Source organism: Gymnoscopelus braueri (genome assembly GCF_963280865.1).
Source record: "Gymnoscopelus braueri genome assembly, contig: SCAFFOLD_340, whole genome shotgun sequence".
Taxonomy (NCBI): domain Eukaryota; kingdom Metazoa; phylum Chordata; class Actinopteri; order Myctophiformes; family Myctophidae; genus Gymnoscopelus; species Gymnoscopelus braueri.
The window spans coordinates 2998-25000 of NW_027660495.1; the positions used below are offsets into that span (position 1 = coordinate 2998).

Sequence of the window (22003 nt, forward strand, 5' to 3'; positions counted from 1 at the left end):
AGTGCGCCACTGGGCCGGTGCTTGCTTTCCCTGGTTGCTATTTGCTTGTTGTTGCCGCCTCGCAGCCCCGCGCCTAAAAACAAGCGCTCCACTTCCAATTTACCTGGAATGCCAATTTACCTGTGACATATATACCCTGTATACACTATATATATATATATATATATATATATATATATATATACCCTGTAAACACTGTATGATGGTTTGTTTACTGTTAAGTGAGAAAACTATGTTACGCATTAAGATAATCATCTGACAACTGCATGTGCATGTGTATGTGTGTGTGTGTGTGTGTGTGTGTGTGTGTGTGTGTGTGTGTGTGTGTGTGTGTGTGTGTGTGTGTACCTCCGTGCACGCCCTCCAGAGGGTAGAAGAAGCAGACCAGAAGGTTCATCAGAACAGCCAGGTTGAACGACACGTTGCTCCAGACTGACATGTTCCTGGAACACCAGTACAACACCGGCTGGGCTGGGGACCACACACACACACACACACACGCGCACGCGCACACGCACACGCACACGCACGCACACGCACACGCACACGCACACACACACACACACGCACACACACACACACGGGCACACACACACACACACACACACACACACACACACACACACAGACGGACACACATTTAACATCTTTATTTGTGTTCACATTTTAACAAAACATTCTTGAACACAAACAATAGTAGACGCACAAACTTGGTAAAACTCAACAACAAGTGTTTCAGGATACAGATCACGGGTACATGAAGCATCGTCTCCTCCAAATATGGCGACTGACAATTATCACAGACACTGAACACAATTTTGCCAATGCCTTAGCTGTTGACTTAGGCATTCCTGACCAAAAAAATTGTTTTACATAAGTCAGCCTCCTGGTGGCGCTATAAAAGGCAGATGTGAAAAATGTATGTTAATAATAAATGTAATGTTGGGGTAAAAGTTGTGCTCTGGCATCCAGGGAGTGTGTTTGCACCGTTTGGCTGAGATCAAGACAACGGTGCTTGAGATTATCTGTTCACAGACGGACGGACAGACGGACGGACGAACAGGGTGCAAAACTTAGTCTCCGCCATGCCTGGCACAAACATTTTTTGACCAAATCTTCCCTTATGGAATTCCCCTGGCGCAAACTATTTTGAAATGGGGGGGGGGGGGGGGGGGCAAATACTATACATAGTAATGTGGGGGTCCTTGCATCTTCTGTAACATAAGAAGAATCACTGAGACAGAGTTGTTGTTTTTTTGTATTGACTATGTGGTTTCCTGACCTGTTTCAGTTGTTCAGGTTTCGTTCTTTCTTTCTTCTGTTTTCTTTAGCGGAGGAACAGATGGAGGGACTTTTATATGTCTACCCCCCCCCTCTCTCCCCCCCCCCCCCCCCTCCCCCGCTGAAAGACAGACCAAATATGGTTTGTGTGGGTACGTGCTCTTCTGTGTATCTCTGTGTGTGTGTGTGTGTGTGTGTGTGTGTGTGTGTGTGTGTGTGTGACGGGCACTCGGTTATGATTCATAAAGTTACAGATGTTTCACGCTTCACAGGAATTTGGAAGTCCCCCGCTGTCAATACCGTGGAAACACACACACACACACACACACACACACACACACACACACACACACACACACACACACACACACACACACACACACACACACACACACACACACACACACACACACACACACACACACACACACACACACAATGACACAGACTCTATTTATACACCCCTCCTCTGTAGTGACATGCCCTCTGACAGACTAACAGAGAAGTTCAGCATAACACAGTGTTTCTGACATAATGTTCATGTCAAGGACCCCCCAAAAGTCATTATTTGGTGGAGTCGCGGACCCCCATATGAACAAGGTCGGTGCCAGGGACCCCAATAAAGAGAATAAATGGGTTGTTGTTACAATCGATCAAAACCATTCATAACGAATAGGATAGGATTTGACTTTGGAGTTATCTTTAATTGTTCATTTGTTGCTCATTTTTCTTTTGCTTGTTTTTGTTTTTGTTTAAAGTATCATTTTAGTGCAGTACTGCTTGTATGCGCCGATCATCATGTATAGCTTTTAACTCATTGACTGCCAGAGTTAAAACCTCGTTCATAGCTGCCCTTGCCAGCGATTTTCGTGTTTTTTTGTTTCGTTATTTTGTTATTTAATTCACATATAGAAAGTCTAGCTGGACATATGAATCGTTTTGATCGTTCCACCACTAGAGAGCAGCACATACCAGCTTGATCCGCTCGCTGACACACTCGCCCCCCCCACACCCACTGACACAGTCAAACACATGAACCGGATGTGAAATGGTCTCAGATTCTCTGATCGGCGAAAATTACGATGTGATACACGACGGGGATGACTGTTCGTCACCCAGACCATAGATTATAGGAGGGGAGGTCTCCGATCGTTTTTTATAGCGTGTGAACAACCGTTTGTTTCCCTATTATGGTCGAAAATGACTGGGGGGAAAAAATTTAAACCGGAAACGGAACCCAAGTAATGAAGCCGGATGCAGTGGTGGGTGAAGTAAGTGGAACCTGAAACTTAGACTGTTTCATTACAGAATATCAGAGCATAAAGATCAATAAAGACCATAGATCGAATTAATGCGATTTTGGCGGCCAGGCGCGCTATTTATTAGATCGCATTAATGCGATAATGGCGGCCTATGAGTTAAAAGCTGAATCGGGGGGCAGATATTAATAAGAATGTATTTTTCTTCCTGCTCCTTTTTCCTCATGGGTATATTAGATTAAATCAATTAAATGAATGATTATCCTCTGATAGGAATTGTATGAATTGTAGAATCCCCCCAGAAGAAAATATTTGAGTTACAAATATTATATATTGAGATATACATCTATCTGCTATTGTTGAATAGCCAAAGTATAAGATTACGGTTTAAGTGGTTAAAATCTAAAATGCCGATGCTTCCCCGGTCTTAATGGGTTAACCACTTTTGCTGGGGACCCCCTGGACCCCCTGGACCTCCCCCCCCCCAGGACCCCCAAGGACCCCTAGGGGAACCTCCCCACCTTTAAGACCTGGAACGCATCTGTGTCACCTTAGATTTCTTTGGCTATTCAAAAATAGCAGATCTACAAGCTCATAGTGCGGCACAGAGTGCCGCACTATGAGCTTGTAGATCTGCTATTTTTGAATAATCTTGAGAAAAAAAAAAGTTTAGATTTTTTTCAAAAAACTGAAACCATTTTCAAGAATTGCCTCAGGTCTACATTGAATGCCAATCGCGTAGATCTACGCGAACCTATTTAAAGCCGCAGCGTGCCAATCGCGTAGATCTACGCGAACCGCCGATTCCCATTGAAATTTCCCCAGGTGCACTTTCCGAATTTTTTTGATCCATTTCCGTTTCCGGTTTCCGGTCGGAAACAGAATTATTCGGGTTCCGGTTTTTTCGATCGTATCCGCTTCCTGTCTGGGATCCTGTTTAAAACTCGATTTTCTCGGTTGTTGTTTTTCTCCTCGCTGATCACTGTTTAGCGTTGATCCGCTGTATCTTCAAGATGGCGGCTCGGATTTGGAAACTATTTTCGCTGGCCGTTTCTCACAGATCCGCTGTGTGTTTAGAACCAAATGAACGCGCACTTTTAACTTATTTAGCAAGGTCTGTGGCGACATGAAAAAAACAAAAAAACAACAATAAAACGCTGGCACTGGTGAGTACATTATGAGATTAAACTCTGGCATGGAATGTGTTAATGCAGGGGTCTTCAACAGGGGGTCCGGGACCCCTAGGGGGTCCTCAGAGTTAATACAGGGGGTCCGCCAAATCTTTGTGTGATATGATTTTTTTTTTTTTACAACACATTCCCTGCCAGAGGGTTTTTTTTTTTTTACTTCCCCCACTGCCATGGTTAAAAAAAAATTACACAGGAGCCGAGATACAGTAATAAGTTATAAGATATAAGTAATAAGTTAACCAAGGAGTGAATGGAGCTAGAAATCTTTGGATCGTGATATCTCTGGTTCTGTGTGGATAAATTGAAAAAAAAGAAAAAGAAAAAAAAAAAACTTTTTTTTTTTTTTTTTTTAACAACGGTTATACTCGTTGATGGCAGTAAACGGGTGTATTTTTCATCAACGGTTATACTCGTGTTTGGCAGGTAAAGTGTTAACCACTTGAACCCCAGCAGATCTATCTGTAGATCGGCTATTTTTGGCAAAGAGTTATAGGTGTAGAGGGAAAAAAGACCGCTTATCCGGAGTCGGGTCGTGGGGGCAACAGTTCCAACAGAGAGCTCCAGACTTTCCTCTCCTGAGCAACATTAGCCACTTCCTCCTGGGGGATCCCGAGGCGTTCCCAGGCCAGTGTGGAGATGTAATCCGCCCATCTGGTCCTTGGTCTGCCCCGGGGTCTTCTCCCAGTGGGACGTGCAGTGAGGACCTCCCTAGGGAGACGCTCGGGAGGCATCCGTACTAGATGCCCGAACCACCTAAGCTGGCTCCTTTCCAAGCGAAGGAGCAGTGACTCTACTCCGAGTCTCTCCCGGGTGACCGAACTTCTCACCCTATCTCTAAGGGAGATGAACTTCTCACCCTATCTCTAAGGGAGATGAACTTCTCACCCTATCTCTAAGGGAGATGAACTTCTCACCCTATCTCTAAGGGAGATGAACTTCTCACCCTATCTCTAAGGGAGATGAACTTCTCACCCTATCTCTAAGGGAGATGAACTTCTCACCCTATCTCTAAGGGAGATGAACTTCTCACCCTATCTCTAAGGGAGATGCCGGCCACCCGTCTGAGAAAACTCATTTCGGCCACTTGTACCCGCGACCTTATTCTTTGGGTCATGACCCACACTTCATGACCATAGGTGAGAGTAGGAACGAAGATTGCTCGGAAGACCGAGAGCTTTGCCTTCTGGCTCAGCTCTCTTTTCGTCACCACAGTGCGGTACAGCGAACTGCAATATCGCTCCTGCTGCTCCGATTCTCCGGTTGATCTCCTGCTCCGTCCTCCCCTCACTCGTGAACAAGACCCCGAGATACTTAAACTCTTTCACCTGGGGCAAAGCCTCATTCCCTACCCGGACTGCACAATCCACCGGTTTCCTGCTGAGAACCATGGCCTCAGATTTGGAGATGCTGATTTTCAAAAGTTGATCTGATCTGATTTTCAAAAGTTGATCTGTAACACAATTTTATACAACATAAAGGGGGTCCCTGCTTCATCTCTCTCTCAGCTAGGGGTCCTTGGCCTGAAAACGTTGAAGACCCCTGTGTTAATGGGTGAAGTACCTCTGAGTTTCTTCTGCCAGTTCATCTCGTTGAAGAGGTCCTCTGCCCGCAGGAAGAAGTCGTTGATCTTGCTGCCCTGCTCGTCCCGCTCGGTGGTGTAATAGATCCTCAGCTGGGACTCAGAGGTGAGGAACTCACAGATGTTGGGGACGGGGAACACGATCTCCTCCATGGTGCGGTCCTGACGCACGATCTGAACACAGGAGCAAAAACACCACGTATTAATTAAAGCTCCTACAGCAGAGGATCACATTATTTCAGTTCAAGCAACGCCAGTTTGATACGTATCTCTGTTGTCGGGCAGAAACCAACTATGTCCAAAATATTAACTTACAGGAAATGAAAAAAAAAACAAGCAAGTGTGTTAACTCATTCAGTGCCAAGTAAATAAATAAATAATTGCCCACACTGCCAGCTATTTTTATTTTTCTTACCTTTTCAAGTAGTCACAGAATATTTATATCCAGTATGATCTGAGTTCCCAGAAGTTTTCGCCAGCTCTCGCATACAAACGGGAGGGGCGAGGAACTTCTGGGCCAGAGCCCTGGTATTTGTGGGCGGGAGGTAACTTACGCTCAGAATCTGAGCGGACACGCCTCTTACCGGTCTGAGAGCTGTGCAACTCGTCTAAACAGTCCGACGAGAGGCAAACAGCAGTCCTACACAACAATGGCGGCCGCAATTTCTCAAAGGAGAAATTGCTTCCCGTCGCTCCTATTTACATGCAACACCCACTGCATGTGGATCCCGCCCCCTTTTCTTCATTGGCTGTTGATTTGAATCAGAACGCAGTGGCCGCGCCCCTGCTGTCCAGGCGCTGAGGCGAAGTCTCCCAGACTATATCCAGTATGATCGACCCCCCAAAAGCTGCTGGACACGGCCATAGCTGAGTGGTTAGTGAGCCCGCCTAGGGAGCCAGAGGCCCTGGTTGCCCCAGGTACGATTCCAGGCCAGGCCAGCAAATGTGTCGATGAAATGAAATTTGTCCCTGAGCAAGACTCTTAACCCCTAATTGCTCACAGGCCCTCATTGGAAACAAGCCCGCAAGGACTTTCATGAACGTCCCGTTAAAAGGAATTATCCTTATCCTTACACGGAGGCTTTCACTGTGCTTCCACGCGAAAAAATAAATAAAGGGTGTTCAGTAAAGGGACCTCTATCTGGGCAATGTCTTAATAAGTGTTAATAAGTGTTAATAAGTGTTAATAAGTGTTAATAGGTGTTAATAAGTGTTCAGTAAAGTGACCTCTATCTGGGCAGTGTGTTAATAAGTGTTCAGTAAAGTGACCTCCATTTGGGCAGTGTGTTAACACATTGTTGCCAAAAACCTTTATAAACGTTTTTGGCAAAAAAAACCTGAAATTATTCTTTATTTTTGGGGTTTTTCCGTTTTTCCGTTCGTCACAAAGAACCAGGAGATAACATTTTCCAAGAAGTTGCTGCTCCATTCACTTCAATGTTAAAAAATAAACGGACAAAAAAAAAACGTTTTTCCTATGTTTAAGCTGTAAACATGCTGCCAGTCTGTGAGTACTATTTTTGAAAAACCCTGGCAGTTTAAGAGTTAATAAGTGTTAATAAGTGTTCAGTAAAGTGACCTATATCTGGGCAGTGTATTAATACGTGTTAATAAGTGTTCAGAAAGGTGACCTCTATCTGGGCAGTGTATTAATAAGTGTTAATAAGTGTTGAGTAAAGTGACCTCTATCTGGGCAGTGTGATTGGCGTAGAACTCCAAGGCTTCGTCTCCGTCTCCAGCGGTTCCTCCTGGTCTCAACATCACCGACAGGTCCTTGTTGTGACGCGCCAACTGGAACACACAACCACACACACACACACACACACACACACACACACACACACACGTCAAACCAAAACCTCAAACCTCAAACCTACAATATGCTTTGGTTCAGGGCCGTGTGTGATCCACCGAGTAGTGTTTCCCCCTGTCTGCGCCGCGGCGCTCGCCTAAAAACACTTCCTGACGCCCGAGTTGAAAAGATTTCAGCTCTCAACAATAAAAATGCCACACGTGAATTAATGCACGAGCACAAAATAAACACTTTGGACTGCAATTCTAACCGTTAGCAAGGTGTCCCACTTGGTCTAGGTCTAGGACAGACCAGAGCGATGCAAGAAGAGTGGGCACCTCCAGGTACTGTGGTATTGCACCTCCAGGTAAAATGTGCTATTTTATCCAAAATGTCAACAAATAAATGATTTGAAAAATGACTGTCAAGGACGTCATATTACGTAATCACTGTGTTTTTTTGTGATTACGCTAGAGGGCGCTCTTCGCCAACCTATGAATGATACCTTGACTTACAGAGAGAAGGATCCACCCCGTCCGCTACAGTGTTATCAGGTTTATAAAAACACATTTATCTCGGGTTTATTTTCCCAGATTGTGTTTTTGGGTGAAAACAAGCTATTATTCAATAGCTTCGACGATCACGGTTACAATGTTTTTTTTCTCCGGTGGAAAGAAGAGAGACTCGTCTTTCCACTGAGACATTGTTTGTTTACATCCGGGTTGAAATAGTTTTTCTGTGGATCGTCAAGAAGTGAGTGAGTGAGTGAATGTTCATGGTGTCATCCAGGTGACCATACACACCTGGTGGGCCAGGATGTAGATGTTGTGTAGATGTTGTGTAGATGTTGTGTAGATGTGTACCTGGTGAGCCAGGATGTAGATGTTGTGTAGATGTTGTGTGTAGATGTTGTGTGTAGATGTGTACCTGGTGAGCCAGGATGTAGATGTTGTGTCCCACGTTTCGGGGGGAGGCGGCATCGTGTTCCTCTTCCTCCTCGTCATCCTCCTCCTCCTCTTCCTCCTCAAACTCCACCTCTCCCTGGAGATACGCCTTCTTTATCACCTCCACCTGGACACACACACACGCACACGCACACGCACACGCACACCCCACACACACACACACACACACACACACACACACACACACACACACACACACACACACACACAAATCATGTTTCACTCTAATTCCATCCTCTAAATGTCTAATCCTAATACTAACACTAAGGTGAATGTTTTTTCTTATTGTAAACCTGTCACTAAAAATCTATTTTCAACCATAAATCAAAGAAACAGGAACATGTAATTCCAGAAGCTTTGAGAAGCATCATCTCCTCACCAGCTCCTTGGGTCTCATGTTGTAAAGGATTCTCTCTGCGTTCTCACTGTCGTGGCGACTCTCCATGATGGCCAACAGCAGCTTGGAGGCGTTGTTCTGACAGACAGACAGACAGACAGACAGACAGACAGACAGACAGACAGACAGACAGACAGACAGACAGACAGACAGAGGCAGAAGAAAGACACAAACAAAGAAGGACAAATGTCACAAAAAGACAGATCATGGCAAAAAATCTGCAAGAGAATGAGATGATGTTCTGTCTAGTTTGTCTAAGATTGAAAAACAATGCTGTGTAACTGAATGCGTGTGAGCGCGCATGTGCGTCCGCATCAGGTTCCGGCCCACATCAAGTCACCATTTGACCAATGTGGCCCCGGACCCCAACATGAGTTTGACACCCCTGGTCTAAGGTCACCACAGCCCTTCATCTTAGACCCTCTCTCCACCGCAATTATTTAGTCATTTATTTAATTTGTATTATTTCCTCATTTGGGACCATATACTACTTCAAATACTTTTACTTTGTTTGCCTTTAACCCCTTTTTCTCCCCAATTTAGTCGTTATGCCAATTAATTCCTCCGTCGTATCCTACTGACTCACCTGCCAGTGAGGAGGCCCCACCAGGAGGACGTAGAGCCTCCGTCCTACTCCTCCCGCCCAACACTCCCCGCTGACAGGCTCCGCCCCCAGCCCATAGGAGTACGTACAGTGATAATTATTCCTCCTCCTCCTCCCCTGAACGAGGGCCAGTTGTGTTCATATAGACGCTCAACAAAGCCGGATGCACCACGGGGGATTCGAACCCGCAACCTCCGCGGTGGTGGGCCGATACTTTACCACTGCGCCACCCGAGCCCCTATATTGATATTTAGATTTTTTTCCTTTTTATTTGGGTTTACAGTAGGTTGGAGTTCATCCTATCTTACAACTATATAATCTTATCTTACTATCTTACTATCTTACTACTATATAATTGACAAAAGCTCCGAAAGTTCGTGCGGGATTCGCAAGCACAGGATCACTCCACATGCCTCCAAGACCCGCCACAGACTGATCAGAGCTCTGGCTATGTTTTAGGCTCCTTACCCCACCTCCATCAGTGATCAGACTCTATGTTTTAGGCTCCTCACCTCACCTCCATCAGTGATCAGACTCTATGTTTTAGGCTCCTCACCCCACCTCCATCAGTGATCAGACTCTATGTTTTAGGCTCCTCACCCCACCTCCATCAGTGATCAGACTCTATGTTTTAGGCTCCTCACCCCGCCTCCATCAGTGATCAGACTCTATGTTTTAGGCTCCTCACCCCGCCTCCATCAGTGATCAGACTCTATGTTTTAGACTCCTTACCCCACCTCCATCAGTGATCAGACTCTATGTTTTAGGCTCCTAACCCCGCCTCCATCAGTGATCAGACTCTATGTTTTAGGCTCCTAACCCCGCCTCCATCAGTGATCAGACTCTATGTTTTAGGCTCCTCACCCCACCTCCATCAGTGATCAGACTCTATGTTTTAGGCTCCTTACCCCACCTCCATCAGTGATCAGACTATGTTTTAGGCTCCTAACCCCACCTCCATCAGTGATCAGACTCTATGTTTTAGGCTCCTTACCCCACCTCGATCAGTGATCAGACTCTATGTTTTAGGCTCCACCCCACCTCCATCAGTGATCAGACACTATGTTTTAGGCTCCTTACCCCACCTCCATCAGTGATCAGACTCTATGTTTTAGGCTCCACCCCACCTCCATCAGTGATCAGACTCTATGTTTTAGGCTCCTTACCCCACCTCCATCAGTGATCAGACTCTATGTTTTAGGCTCCTTACCCCACCTCCATCAGTGATCAGACTCTATGTTTTAGGCTCCTTACCCCACCTCCATCAGTGATCAGACTCTATGTTTTAGGCTCCACCCCACCTCCATCAGTGATCAGACTCTATGTTTTAGGCTCCTCACCCCACCTCCATCAGTGATCAGACTCTATGTTTTAGACTCCTCACCCCACCTCCATCAGTGATCAGACTCTATGTTTTAGGCTCCACCCCACCTCCATCAGTGATCAGACTATGTTTTAGGCTCCTAACCCCACCTCCATCAGTGATCAGACTCTATGTTTTAGACTCCTCACCCCACCTCCATCAGTGATCAGACTCTATGTTTTAGACTCCTCACCCCACCTCCATCAGTGATCAGACTCTATGTTTTAGGCTCCTCACCCCACCTCCATCAGTGATCAGACTCTATGTTTTAGGCTCCTCACCCCACCTCCATCAGTGATCAGACTCTATGTTTTAGGCTCCTCACCCCACCTCCATCAGTGATCAGACTCTATGTTTTAGGCTCCTCACCTCACCTCCATCAGTGATCAGACTCTATGTTTTAGGCTCCTCACCCCACCTCCATCAGTGATCAGACTCTATGTTTTAGGCTCCTCACCCCACCTCCATCAGTGATCAGACTCTATGTTTTAGGCTCCTCACCCCACCTCCATCAGTGATCAGACTCTATGTTTTAGGCTCCTCACCCCACCTCCATCAGTGATCAGACTCTATGTTTTAGGCTCCTCACCCCACCTCCATCAGTGATCAGACTCTATGTTTTAGGCTCCTCACCCCACCTCCATCAGTGATCAGACTCTATGTTTTAGGCTCCTCACCTCACCTCCATCAGTGATCAGACTCTATGTTTTAGGCTCCTCACCCCACCTCCATCAGTGATCAGACTCTATGTTTTAGGCTCCTCACCCCACCTCCATCAGTGATCAGACTCTATGTTTTAGGCTCCTCACCCCACCTCCATCAGTGATCAGACTCTATGTTTTAGACTCCTCACCCCACCTCCATCAGTGATCAGACTCTATGTTTTAGGCTCCTCACCCCACCTCCATCAGTGATCAGACTCTATGTTTTAGGCTCCTCACCCCACCTCCATCAGTGATCAGACTCTATGTTTTAGGCTCCTCACCCCACCTCCATCAGTGATCAGACTCTATGTTTTAGGCTCTTCACCCCACCTCCATCAGTGATCAGACTCTATGTTTTAGGCTCCTCACCCCACCTCCATCAGTGATCAGACTCTATGTTTTAGGCTCCTCACCCCACCTCCATCAGTGATCAGACTCTATGTTTTAGGCTCCTCACCCCACCTCCATCAGTGATCAGACTCTATGTTTTAGGCTCCTCACCCCACCTCCATCAGTGATCAGACTCTATGTTTTAGGCTCCTCACCCCACCTCCCTCAGTGATCAGACTCTATGTTTTAGGCTCCTCACCCCACCTCCATCAGTGATCAGACTCTATGTTTTAGGCTCCTCACCCCACCTCCCTCAGTGATCAGACTCTATGTTTTAGGCTCCTCACCCCACCTCCCTCAGTGATCAGACTCTATGTTTTAGGCTCCTCACCCCACCTCCCTCAGTGATCAGACTCTATGTTTTAGGCTCCTCACCCCACCTCCCTCAGTGATCAGACTCTATGTTTTAGACTCCTCACCCCACCTCCATCAGTGATCAGACTCTCGGCTTGATTGATTTTGCGATTTGCCTATCAGACCCTCAGCCTGATCTGGCAGGTTGCCATAGCAACCAGATACAGGAAGTCTGACCTCCTTATCACATGACCACGGTTGGGAGGTTGGGAGGTTGGGACTAGAGGTTAGGGCCGCAAAGCAAAGCGGGAGGGAGGAGAGGAGAGGAGAGGAGAGGAGAGGAGAGGAGAGGAGAGGAGAGGAGAGGAGAGGAGAGGAGAGGAGAGGAGAGGAGAGGAGAGGAGAGGCCAGAGGGGCCGGACTTCGCATGACGTGTGTGCAGAGTGACTATAGGCCAGTGCTGTCTGGACCAACCTCGGATCAGGCCTAGATGTGAAGCGGCCCTCACATCTAGTTTATTTTAATTGGAAAATGTATTCCATTTTACCAATTAAATATTTGAATAAGCAAGATTTAAATAATTGTTTATTCATATTGTTGTGATGAATGCGCAAACCTAACCCTACTGACCTTTTTTTTTAAGTCAAAATAAAAACTAAAAAGACAGAAAGGCAAGTGAAAGAGAGAGGTAGAGAGGTTTCCTTTATGCTGCAGGAATAGTGGAGCAGGAATCCTGTGAAGATAAACGTCTTTTTAAGACCTTTCACTTTCTCCTTCCAAAGAAAACAGACAGGAAATGACCTCACCAGATATTTGGTTTGGCAGCCGCACACACACACACACACACACACACACACACACACACACACACACACACACACACACACACACACACACACACACACACACACACACACACACACACACACACACACACACACACACACACACACACACACACACACACACACCCCTTCGCTGGGCCCAATGACCCGTCCAACTTTTACACCAGTTGTGTGTGTGTGTGTGTGTGTGTGTGTGTGTGTGTGTGTGTGTGTGTGTGTGTGTGTGTGTGTGTGTTGATGTTCCATCCATGTGTTGATGTACTACTTCTGACACACAGTACACACACACACAGACACACACACACAGACACACTGCAAAAAATCAAAATCTTATGAAGTACATCTGGCTTATTTCTATTCAAAATGCCTCATCACACTTAATATAAGGTACAATCATCTAACCAGTCTTATTTCTGTGAGATATAGGGGCTTGTTTTCATACAGTGTAACTTGAATGTCTTGGTGAGTGATAAAATCTTGAAATTATCTGGTATTGAGTCATGTCTTGGATAAAACAAGCTTTTTTGGCATATCACACATTTTTTAAGGCGTTGTGTTATTTGTAAAAGATGTATCCTCTAGATCAAGACATAGACTTAGTTTATTTCCAGAAAATACATCTTTATTGGAAAAGTCAGTTTTCTTTCTTCCCCACACAACATTAAGCATGTGCAATGACGTCTGTGAGCTTATACCTAATCGGCATGTACTTTCTATTATTTAATGTCACATAGTAGTATGGCATATAATCAACAAGATTTCCAGGATCAACAAAAATATTGGCTTGAGCCTGGTAAGGAACTTCTACCTCATACACTAAATACTGATCATTCCACCCAACTGTAGAGAGAGGTTGGCATTCAAAACAATACAATGATGAATTTACAATATAAATGTTTTTCACAAGACCAAACTCTGCATTTTTTTGTTTTGTTGATATTTGAACTGTTTGGTGCTACTATATATGACTATGAATTGAATACCAAGGACCTCAATGGAAACTAGACCGCAAGGACTTTTTTGGACGGACCTTTTAGTCAAAGTATTTTAAATGTAATTGTGCTGTTTTACATTTGTTTGCCTAATACAATATTCAATCAATCAATCAATCAAACCACTGATGACTTTCAAAAAATGGTAACTGGTCATGTGGGCACCAAAACCATCTGGACACTAGGGATAACTGGGCACCAAAACCATCTGGGCCCTCTTAGCTGAGACAGAGATGAGACAGGGACCCCCTTAACTGAGAGAGAGATAAAGCAGGGCCCCCTTAGCTGAGAGAGAGATGAAACAGGGACCCCCTTAGTTGTCCACATGTCCCTAGTGCCCAGTTGACCAGGTGCCCACATGTTCCTAGTGCCCACATGTCCCTAGTGCCCAGATGTCTCCACCCCTAAGTGCCCACTCGTGTAGGTGCCCACATGTCCCTAGTGCCCAGATGGTTTTGGTGCCCAGTTGTCCAGCTGCCCAAATGTCCCTAGTGCCCAGTTGTGAAGGTGCCCACATGTCCTTAGTGCCCACTTGTCCCTAGTGCCCAGTTGCCCAAATGCCCACATGTCCCTAGTGCTCAGATGGTAACTGGGCACCAAAACCATCTGGGCCCTCTTAGCTGAGACAGAGATGAGACAGGGACCCCCTTAACTGAGAGAGAGAGATAAAGCATGGCCCCCTTAGCTGAGAGAGAGATGAAACAGGGACCCCCTCAGTTGTCCACATGTCCCTAGTGCCCAGTTGACCAGGTGCCCACATGTTCCTAGTGCCCACATGTCCCTAGTGCCCAGATGTCTCCACCCCTAAGTGCCCACTCGTCTAGGTGCCCACATGTCCCTAGTGCCCAGATGGTTTTGGTGCCCAGTTGTCCAGCTGCCCAAATGTCCCTAGTGCCCAGTTGTGAAGGTGCCCACATGTTCTTAGTGCCCACTTGTCCCTAGTGCCCAGTTGCCCAAATGCCCACATGTCCCTAGTGCCCAGTTGTCCAGGTGCCCACAGGTCCCTAGTGCCCACATGTCTCCACCCCTAAGTGCCCACTCGTCCAGGTGCCCACATGTCCCTAGTGCTCAGATGGTTTTGGTGCCCAGTTGTCCCAAAAATATGGTGATATATTATAACTCTATGGGTGCCCTGATGCCCACCTCAGGCCACCTGACTTGTATTCCTTCAACCCTATATACATTTAGGCCATTTGAAAATAGCAGATCTACAAGCTCACAGTGCGGAGCTTGTAGATCTGCTATTTTCAAAAGATTTTGTATACATTTTATACATTTGAAAACTTGTGAAAAGGGAAATTCTGCATAATGAGTACTTTTACTTTGGTACATTAAGTACATTGTTATACCAATACTTTTGTACTTTTACTCAAGTAAATTTTGAATTCCAGACTTTTACTTTTAACAGAGTATATCTTTCTACATTGCAGTATTGATACTTTTACTTAAGTAAAAAAAATTAGTCATTTTTTCCACCACTGCCGGTCCATAATATACCAGACTATGTAGGGTATAGTTATATTTCAGTTATCTTATATTTTCATTTTAATTCCACTGCACAAAATGTAGGGAACAAAAACTAATGTTTACGTACACATATGTTATAAACCCCTCATAAATTAAGAAACTATGCGTTTTAAATTGATTCATGAATGAATTAGTGTCACAAATCCCCCCTCCTTTTGGAAATGGTAGCGACCCATGGGCGGCTCCTTTGACGTCAGTTTCACACACAGCTGTGCGCTGAGCTTGATTACAGCTCCCAGGTGATGATGAGAACACAGTCTTATTTTTCTGCAACTTTATCAAAGTTTACCAACGAACCTGATTTGAAACCACACGTTATTGCTGGTAAGTTACATACAACATTAGATTTTACTTTTGAAGTTGATTACATTAACGGTGAATGTTATTTATGTCTGAAATGCATCTGTTTGTTTGTACACACTAGCAGAATGCAGCCAAGAAGCTGGGCTAAGTGGCTAACCAGCTAGCTGCCATAACAACATGGATGACTTCACTGTGTCGACTTTAAGGGGTAATATGCATGCAAATATTTTTAAACATAATGTCAGATACTTGTGAGCTTGTAAATCTGTAATTTTTTGGCATGTCCATCATATTGTACCTATTCTGACGCTTTTAATGAAGTTTGATTTGTTATAGATGTGAGAAATGACCAGTGGTGGAAAAAGTACTACATTTTTTTACTTAAAGGGATACTTCACTTTAGGACCGGGGAAACATTTAAAAAATAAATGAAAAAAGTAATGGAAAATTCATGGCCCCCTCACGCATTAGAGTGTCCTACTAATGTGTGAGGGGGCCTTTATTTTGCCATAACTTTCTTCTTTTTTTAATATATATTTTTAATGTTTATTTTATGTGAAAGTGAAGTATCCCTTTAAGTAAAAGCAGTGGTGGAAAGTAACTCAAGTACATTTACTCAAGTACTGTATTTAAGCACAATTCTGAGGTATTTTGAAGTACTTTTATTTGGAGTATTTCCAATTTTCCAAACTTTATTTCTACTCCACTACGAGTCAAATGTTATACTTTTACTCTACTACAATTATTTGAGAACTTTAGTTTCAAGTTACTTTGTAAAACATACCAATTCAGACCTAGATGCTTTGGTTATTTGAAAATAGCCAATCTACAAGCTCACATTTGTGACGCGTTGTGAGCTTGTAGATCTGCTATTTTCAAAGGTTTTTATTCATTTGGAAACTTGTGAATTGGGACATTGTGCATACGCCAAACCCTTTGGATAACTGGAACATGCAGGCTAGTATACAAAAATAATTGTATTTACTCTCATTAACCTGTAATTTTGTCTAGTGACAAAGTTCTAGTTAAACATTATTTCTATATACGTTTTTTGTAGGGCTATTATTATTTTATATAGATGGTTAGATATAAAGCCACCTGTGCTTGTTATTGTATTTATGGATGCAGCAGTAACTCAGAGGGTTACAGACCTGTTAACCTGTGTAACTGTGTACAAATGGACCGGTAAGGGTCCATTTGGTTCCTAATTATCAGTCATTTAGCTGACGACCCCCTGGATCAAATCAGTTTAATTAATATTATAAAAACACTTCTAAAAAATATATTTTTTATACTTAATTAATACTTAATAATATTTGCAGCTCCAGTCCCCAGACTCCAGTTGGCCCAGCAACCAGGTGGCAATATTTGATATTGTTTTTTTTACCTATTTTCCTATAGCTGCAAGCATCAGTGAGGCAATGATGCGCACCCTGACTCGTTCAGACTTGCGGGATCTTTTACCAGGCCCAGAAAACTTCTTGAGGAGAAGAGCAGTCTGGCAGTCTTCAGGTCATGTTGATGTCGAGGTCAGTTTCTAACAATAACACAGCATTAAGTAGCAACCTATATAAGTCATGATGGCTTATAGAAGTGTTCAGTTGTTAAATTATTTTTAAATGGACTAACTTTAAGTTAACTTTGTTGCATTGGTACTTGTTTAGGCTGTAACACCATTAGGCATTCTCCAAGCCTACCTTTTATTGATTTATTATACCACAAAACTGTTTATTGTTCTGCTTAACAGAGTAATAATGCAAACCATGATCAACAATTGTTAATTCATTTCTCCAATATCCTCTGGTTCAGATATTCATTGGTGTTCGGTTAGCTGGCGCATTAAACATTCTTGTGCTATGTTGTCAGTGCAGTTTAACAACACAGTAAAAAGGAAATGTTGGTTTTGCCAGTACTTCATAATCTTTTATTTTATAGGAATCTGGCCGAGAAGACTCAGGCGGTTCTACTTCTGCTAACAAGTCACCACTGCCACAGACTTCAACACCTGTTGGAGGATGTCCAGCTGCAAACTACACAACCCCTGAAAAGGTTGTGAAGATATCCATCCCAGGCTACGTATACACAGACAGCAAACTTGAGCACGTCCGAAAACGATACTTTGTGTTGGCGAAGAGGGGTGAAGAGCGGAACTGCGAAATGTCCAAGGACCTCAGATGCCGGCTCATCCGTAACACCATGACCAGTATGATCGCAATCCTGAGGGCAAAGGGGGATGCTGAATCTGACCGATACCCATCACAACCAGAAGTCACAGATATGGCAAAAAGAATAGTCCTGTACTACCCCATGCTGCAGGACCTGAACAATAACACTACATGGGTAAGTGAAATGTATCCAGTTCATGACTACAGTGTTGGCATTTTAAGTGGAGTTTAGACTGCTTTACTTTTGTCTTGTGCAGGTCACTGTGTATGGACAGCTATTCAAACGATTGCAGAACCTGAGATCCCCCCAAAAGATCTTTCCAGATGGGAGACCTTCAAAGAAGCACCGCCCGCAGCCGATGATGCCCCGTCTTGAGCAGCCAACTGACACAGAGGAAATCGATTATTCGAGTGACTCGACCATCATTCTAGACTGCTCCTCAGAGGAGAATACGATCCCAGAAAGAGGTGACCTTCAAATTTATATTTACACATTTACCCGTGTAGGGGTTCATATTTGTGTGATGTTTACAGGTCTAATTAACCCATATCACAAAACATTTTGGTTTTCATGATGCACTCGTAAAATAAAGTAGAAGGGTTAGTATTGGCAAATGTGCATTCTGCTTTGACTGTTATTAGAGACCTGAATCATCCAATATCATGTGCAGCAACTACTTTACTTTATAATCACTCATTCATATCAAATGTTATGTATTTATTTTATGTTGTGTTTGCATAACACAACCGTGTCTCTCCAGCTCTTTAATAAACAGAACATACATTTAACAGTTGTGTTGCCAATTTTAGGCAATCAGGAGAGGGTACCCATTTCAGCTAGAATTTTATAGTGTCCTAGTTCACACATTTTGTCTCCTCACTACTTTGTGTCATCAATTCCAATTTCACGTGTTTATGAGTTCTCTCTTCTGATTTGATAAAATTGGTATCCCAAACTGAAAATGCATTTTATGTTTAGTAGAGATGGAGAGACAGGAGAACCCTGTTAATGAACAAACACACTATGATTATTATCAGAATATAGAGCTACTTGACTTTAATGATGTATTTTTGTGTCTTCTAGCTAACAAGCCGGCAGACATCGACAGTCCTGATTCCGAGTCCGACAGTCCAGCAACCATGGCCAAGCTCCACAAAACCCTACAGGCAAACCACAAGTCTGTTTCTCAGCTCCAGGATTTGGAATTCAAAGCCAGAAGAGCATTCATCGATTCAGATTCCGTTCGCGATGAGGACAAATACAACAAAATTATAGAGGGATATCCGTGCTTCCATTTCATTGCACATGTAAGTGAATGTTGATAAGGCATAATTCAAAACATCTACCAATGTTTTGCCAATTTCCTCCTAGATGATGCATTCAAACGTGTTTATATATTGAATATTTCATAGGTGATGGAGGAACTTCGCCTCATCCTGGACAAGAATAACATCGACTACATTGATGAACTGAAAGGAAGATGGCACGACTTCTGCCAGAAGCTGCAGTTTTATGGCGTGTCGAAAAAGATGATGAAACCTCCAATGGGAATGACCAAAAGTAAGCACTTGATGTTGGGTGGATATATCACGTTGATGTGCAAGTCTCTATCTCTCTTTTTGTCTTAAATATATATAGAGATATCTATTGTAGATCATTGATTGTGCATTTTTATCTAAGTATAAATGTAATGAATCTTTTCCTCAACAGTTCAACAGGCTCTCATGGTCCTCCGTGCACTGCCATCACTGTTCCCCTCTACGACTGCTGCTCCAAAGAGGCTAGGAGACGCGAGTGAGGCTCTGGTGCATGTCCTGGAGGTGAGCTGTGTACAACATTACAGTATAATATTCACTTGTCAAAAGCAACACAATCTGATGTGTTGAAATAGTTATAGCTGAAGGTCCTGCATATAACTTCATCAGGATTTAGCTGGCTCAGGTTTAACAAATGAAATGATCATTGAAACAAAAGTGCATTACTTGATAGACGGATGTGTGTGTTTTGTGTTAAAGGAAAAAGAAGACCCCAATGTGTACTTGAAGAAGCGTCCTCTATCCTCTCCTGTGCTGATTGTGAGTGAGTCCGGCTTCCTCCTGGCTATAGGAGATGAGCCCATACATACACTCCCAAAATGTGAGGTAGCAGAGGGTGTTTTGTACCTTATGGCCTACTATTATGCCCTACACCTTAGGTACCCCAAGTGTGTAGCCACTCTGCCTTCTGTCATACAAACGGAGGTCCTCATGGACGAAATCCATGAGGGAGACCTCACTCCATCTTACAAGAAATTCATGGCCGATTGGAAAGCTTTCATCGGCCACTAAAGCTTATGGTCAGATGTGGACTGAAGTATCCCCATCCCCATCCTTGCTATAATCCACAGCCTAGATAGTATTCTAGGCTGCAATCCACAGCCTTAAATTCTATGTAGCCTTGTTAGCCGAGCAGTACATGTTCAATACCGAACCGTTTAATTTGAATGTTATTACACTGCACTTTATATTGAGGAATGTGTTATATTAACCAGCTGTTTGTGTTAAAGCAATAACTTTATTTTGAATCTTAAAATATCAGGGTAGAGGAAATATTGGTAGAGGTTTGGATTGTGTAGTTACCTTGCCATGATGCAACTCCAAAGGTAGGCAAGAAATCAAAAATGATTGGTCCATTGCCTCATTGGCTTACATTGTATAGTGAAACAGCTCTCAAAGTCACTCTTTTGGCACGTAAACAAACGCAAACAAAGCTGATTAAGACAAAATGGAACATCATAAAACCCAGTACTGTTTTTTTCCCCTTTTTTTTAATAAAACTATTTTTATGAGGAACAAAACCTGGACTGGATCCGCATCCGGATCTTCAAATAGTAAAATCAAGTGGAAGTTGAAATCTTAAATTTAAAAAGGAAAAACATGGGTTTTGTGATGTTCTATAATGTCTGAATCAGCTGTTTGTGTACGGGCTAAAGGAGAGACTTTGAGAGCTGTTTCACTGTACAATGTAAGTCAATGAGGAGCATATTGATCAATTTCTAATGACTATTTTGGATTTCTTGTCCACCTTGGAGTTGTATCATGCCAAGGCAACCCTACCTTGTGTTCTTGCCCTTTTAAAGAAATGCCCTATTTGAATGTGAAAATATACAGTAAGCACTTTGTACGTGTTTTGAGGGACATGACATTGGTCATATGTTCAGGTATGACCTCAATGTTATACACATTTGACATGTTCTGCGTTTTTCAATATTGTGTGTACATGTATTTATTTTAATTCAGTACACTGTGAGCCAAAAAGTATTGAAAGCATCTAATGCCAGTGCAATATTATTTTATGTTTTCTTTTTTATGTTGTGAATGGCCTCTGTCCAGTCAATGGTTGGAAGGAAGGGTGAATGGTGCTCCAGTCAGACACACTGTATGTATACTGTGAAGTTGCCATGTGATGCTGCTCGTACTGTATTTTATATAAGGTATACATAGAAAATAAATTGTATTTCTTTAATGCAAGACTTGTTTTAATTATTTCAGTCTTATTTGAAGTAGGTGATGGGTCTTATATCTAGAACAAAATCACTTTTGTAGAGCTTAGAATAAGATGCATACGCTTGAATTGAAATGAATAGGCTTGCCAAACTGGGTGATGGGTCTTATATCTAGAACAATATCACTTTTGTAGAGCTTAGAATAAGATGCATATGCTTGATTTGAAATGAATAGGCTTGCCAAACAGGACAAAATGTCTTATTATGACACAAAAAGCATTTCCTAATATTAGTAACAATTGTTTAATTTGAGTATTTCCAGCTAACTTCAAGAAATATTTGATCTATTATATAACTTAATATTAGTTAATATAGCTCACAATTAGTTTTTCCTACTAATTCCAAGATGTATTTTTATCTTGAAAGCCCACATATCACATCTTATTTCAAGACATCTTGACAAGCTAAAGTATACTAGTTCCATTGGCAGATTAGATTGCTTATTTCAATCAAAATACACTTGTATTACATATTTTTTTTCTTATTTTTAGATGGCCATTTTTTGCAGTGCACACACACACACACACACACACACACACACACACACACACACACACACACACACACACACACACACACACACACACACACACACACACACACACACACACACACACACACACACACGTTCACTGAAATACAAATAAAAACAAGGCTTTATAAAACTTTACTGAAACTGTATTGTGTGTTTTAAAAAAAAACTAAAACTAGAAAAAAATAAATCATTGAGAAAATGTAATATAATTTAACTTTTTCATTTAAAAACATAATAATAATAATAATGACAGGTGGTTCTGGGGGTCCAGGG

General features: G+C 43.1%; 2 protein-coding genes across 2 annotated transcripts in view; one reads left to right on the forward strand and one right to left on the reverse strand.

Moving 5' to 3' along the window:
* Window positions 1-348: 348 nt before the first annotated feature.
* The window catches only part of LOC308081510 (inositol 1,4,5-trisphosphate-gated calcium channel ITPR1-like), a gene marked incomplete at both ends in the record, with an annotated part of 36501 nt that continues 14846 nt past the window's right edge, over window positions 349-22003 (reverse strand). The window contains 5 exons of the mRNA XM_080457884.1: window positions 349-471; window positions 5291-5483; window positions 6993-7100; window positions 8029-8172; window positions 8446-8541. Coding sequence (XP_080314010.1) covers window positions 349-471; window positions 5291-5483; window positions 6993-7100; window positions 8029-8172; window positions 8446-8541 — 664 coding nt within the window. The remainder of the gene's footprint in view (window positions 472-5290; window positions 5484-6992; window positions 7101-8028; window positions 8173-8445; window positions 8542-22003) is intronic.
* On the forward strand, window positions 15439-20772 carry LOC308081508 (uncharacterized protein). The gene is made up of 9 exons (XM_080457883.1): window positions 15439-15506; window positions 15607-15693; window positions 16887-17014; window positions 17421-17825; window positions 17908-18118; window positions 18735-18958; window positions 19064-19211; window positions 19362-19471; window positions 19667-20772. Exons 2-9 carry the CDS (start codon window positions 15663-15665, stop codon window positions 19976-19978), a joined length of 1569 nt encoding a protein of 522 aa, XP_080314009.1. The 5' UTR covers window positions 15439-15506; window positions 15607-15662; the 3' UTR covers window positions 19979-20772.

Bases quoted from the DNA above. Each gene is read 5' to 3' on its own strand.
- LOC308081508 (XM_080457883.1), top strand. From the start codon at position 15,663: ATGGATGACTTCACTGTGTCGACTTTAAGGG. The intron at 18,959-19,063 runs GTAAGTGAATGT...AATATTTCATAG, and splicing joins GCTTCCATTTCATTGCACAT to GTGATGGAGGAACTTCGCCT. The intron at 19,472-19,666 runs GTGAGCTGTGTA...TTTGTGTTAAAG, and splicing joins CTCTGGTGCATGTCCTGGAG to GAAAAAGAAGACCCCAATGT.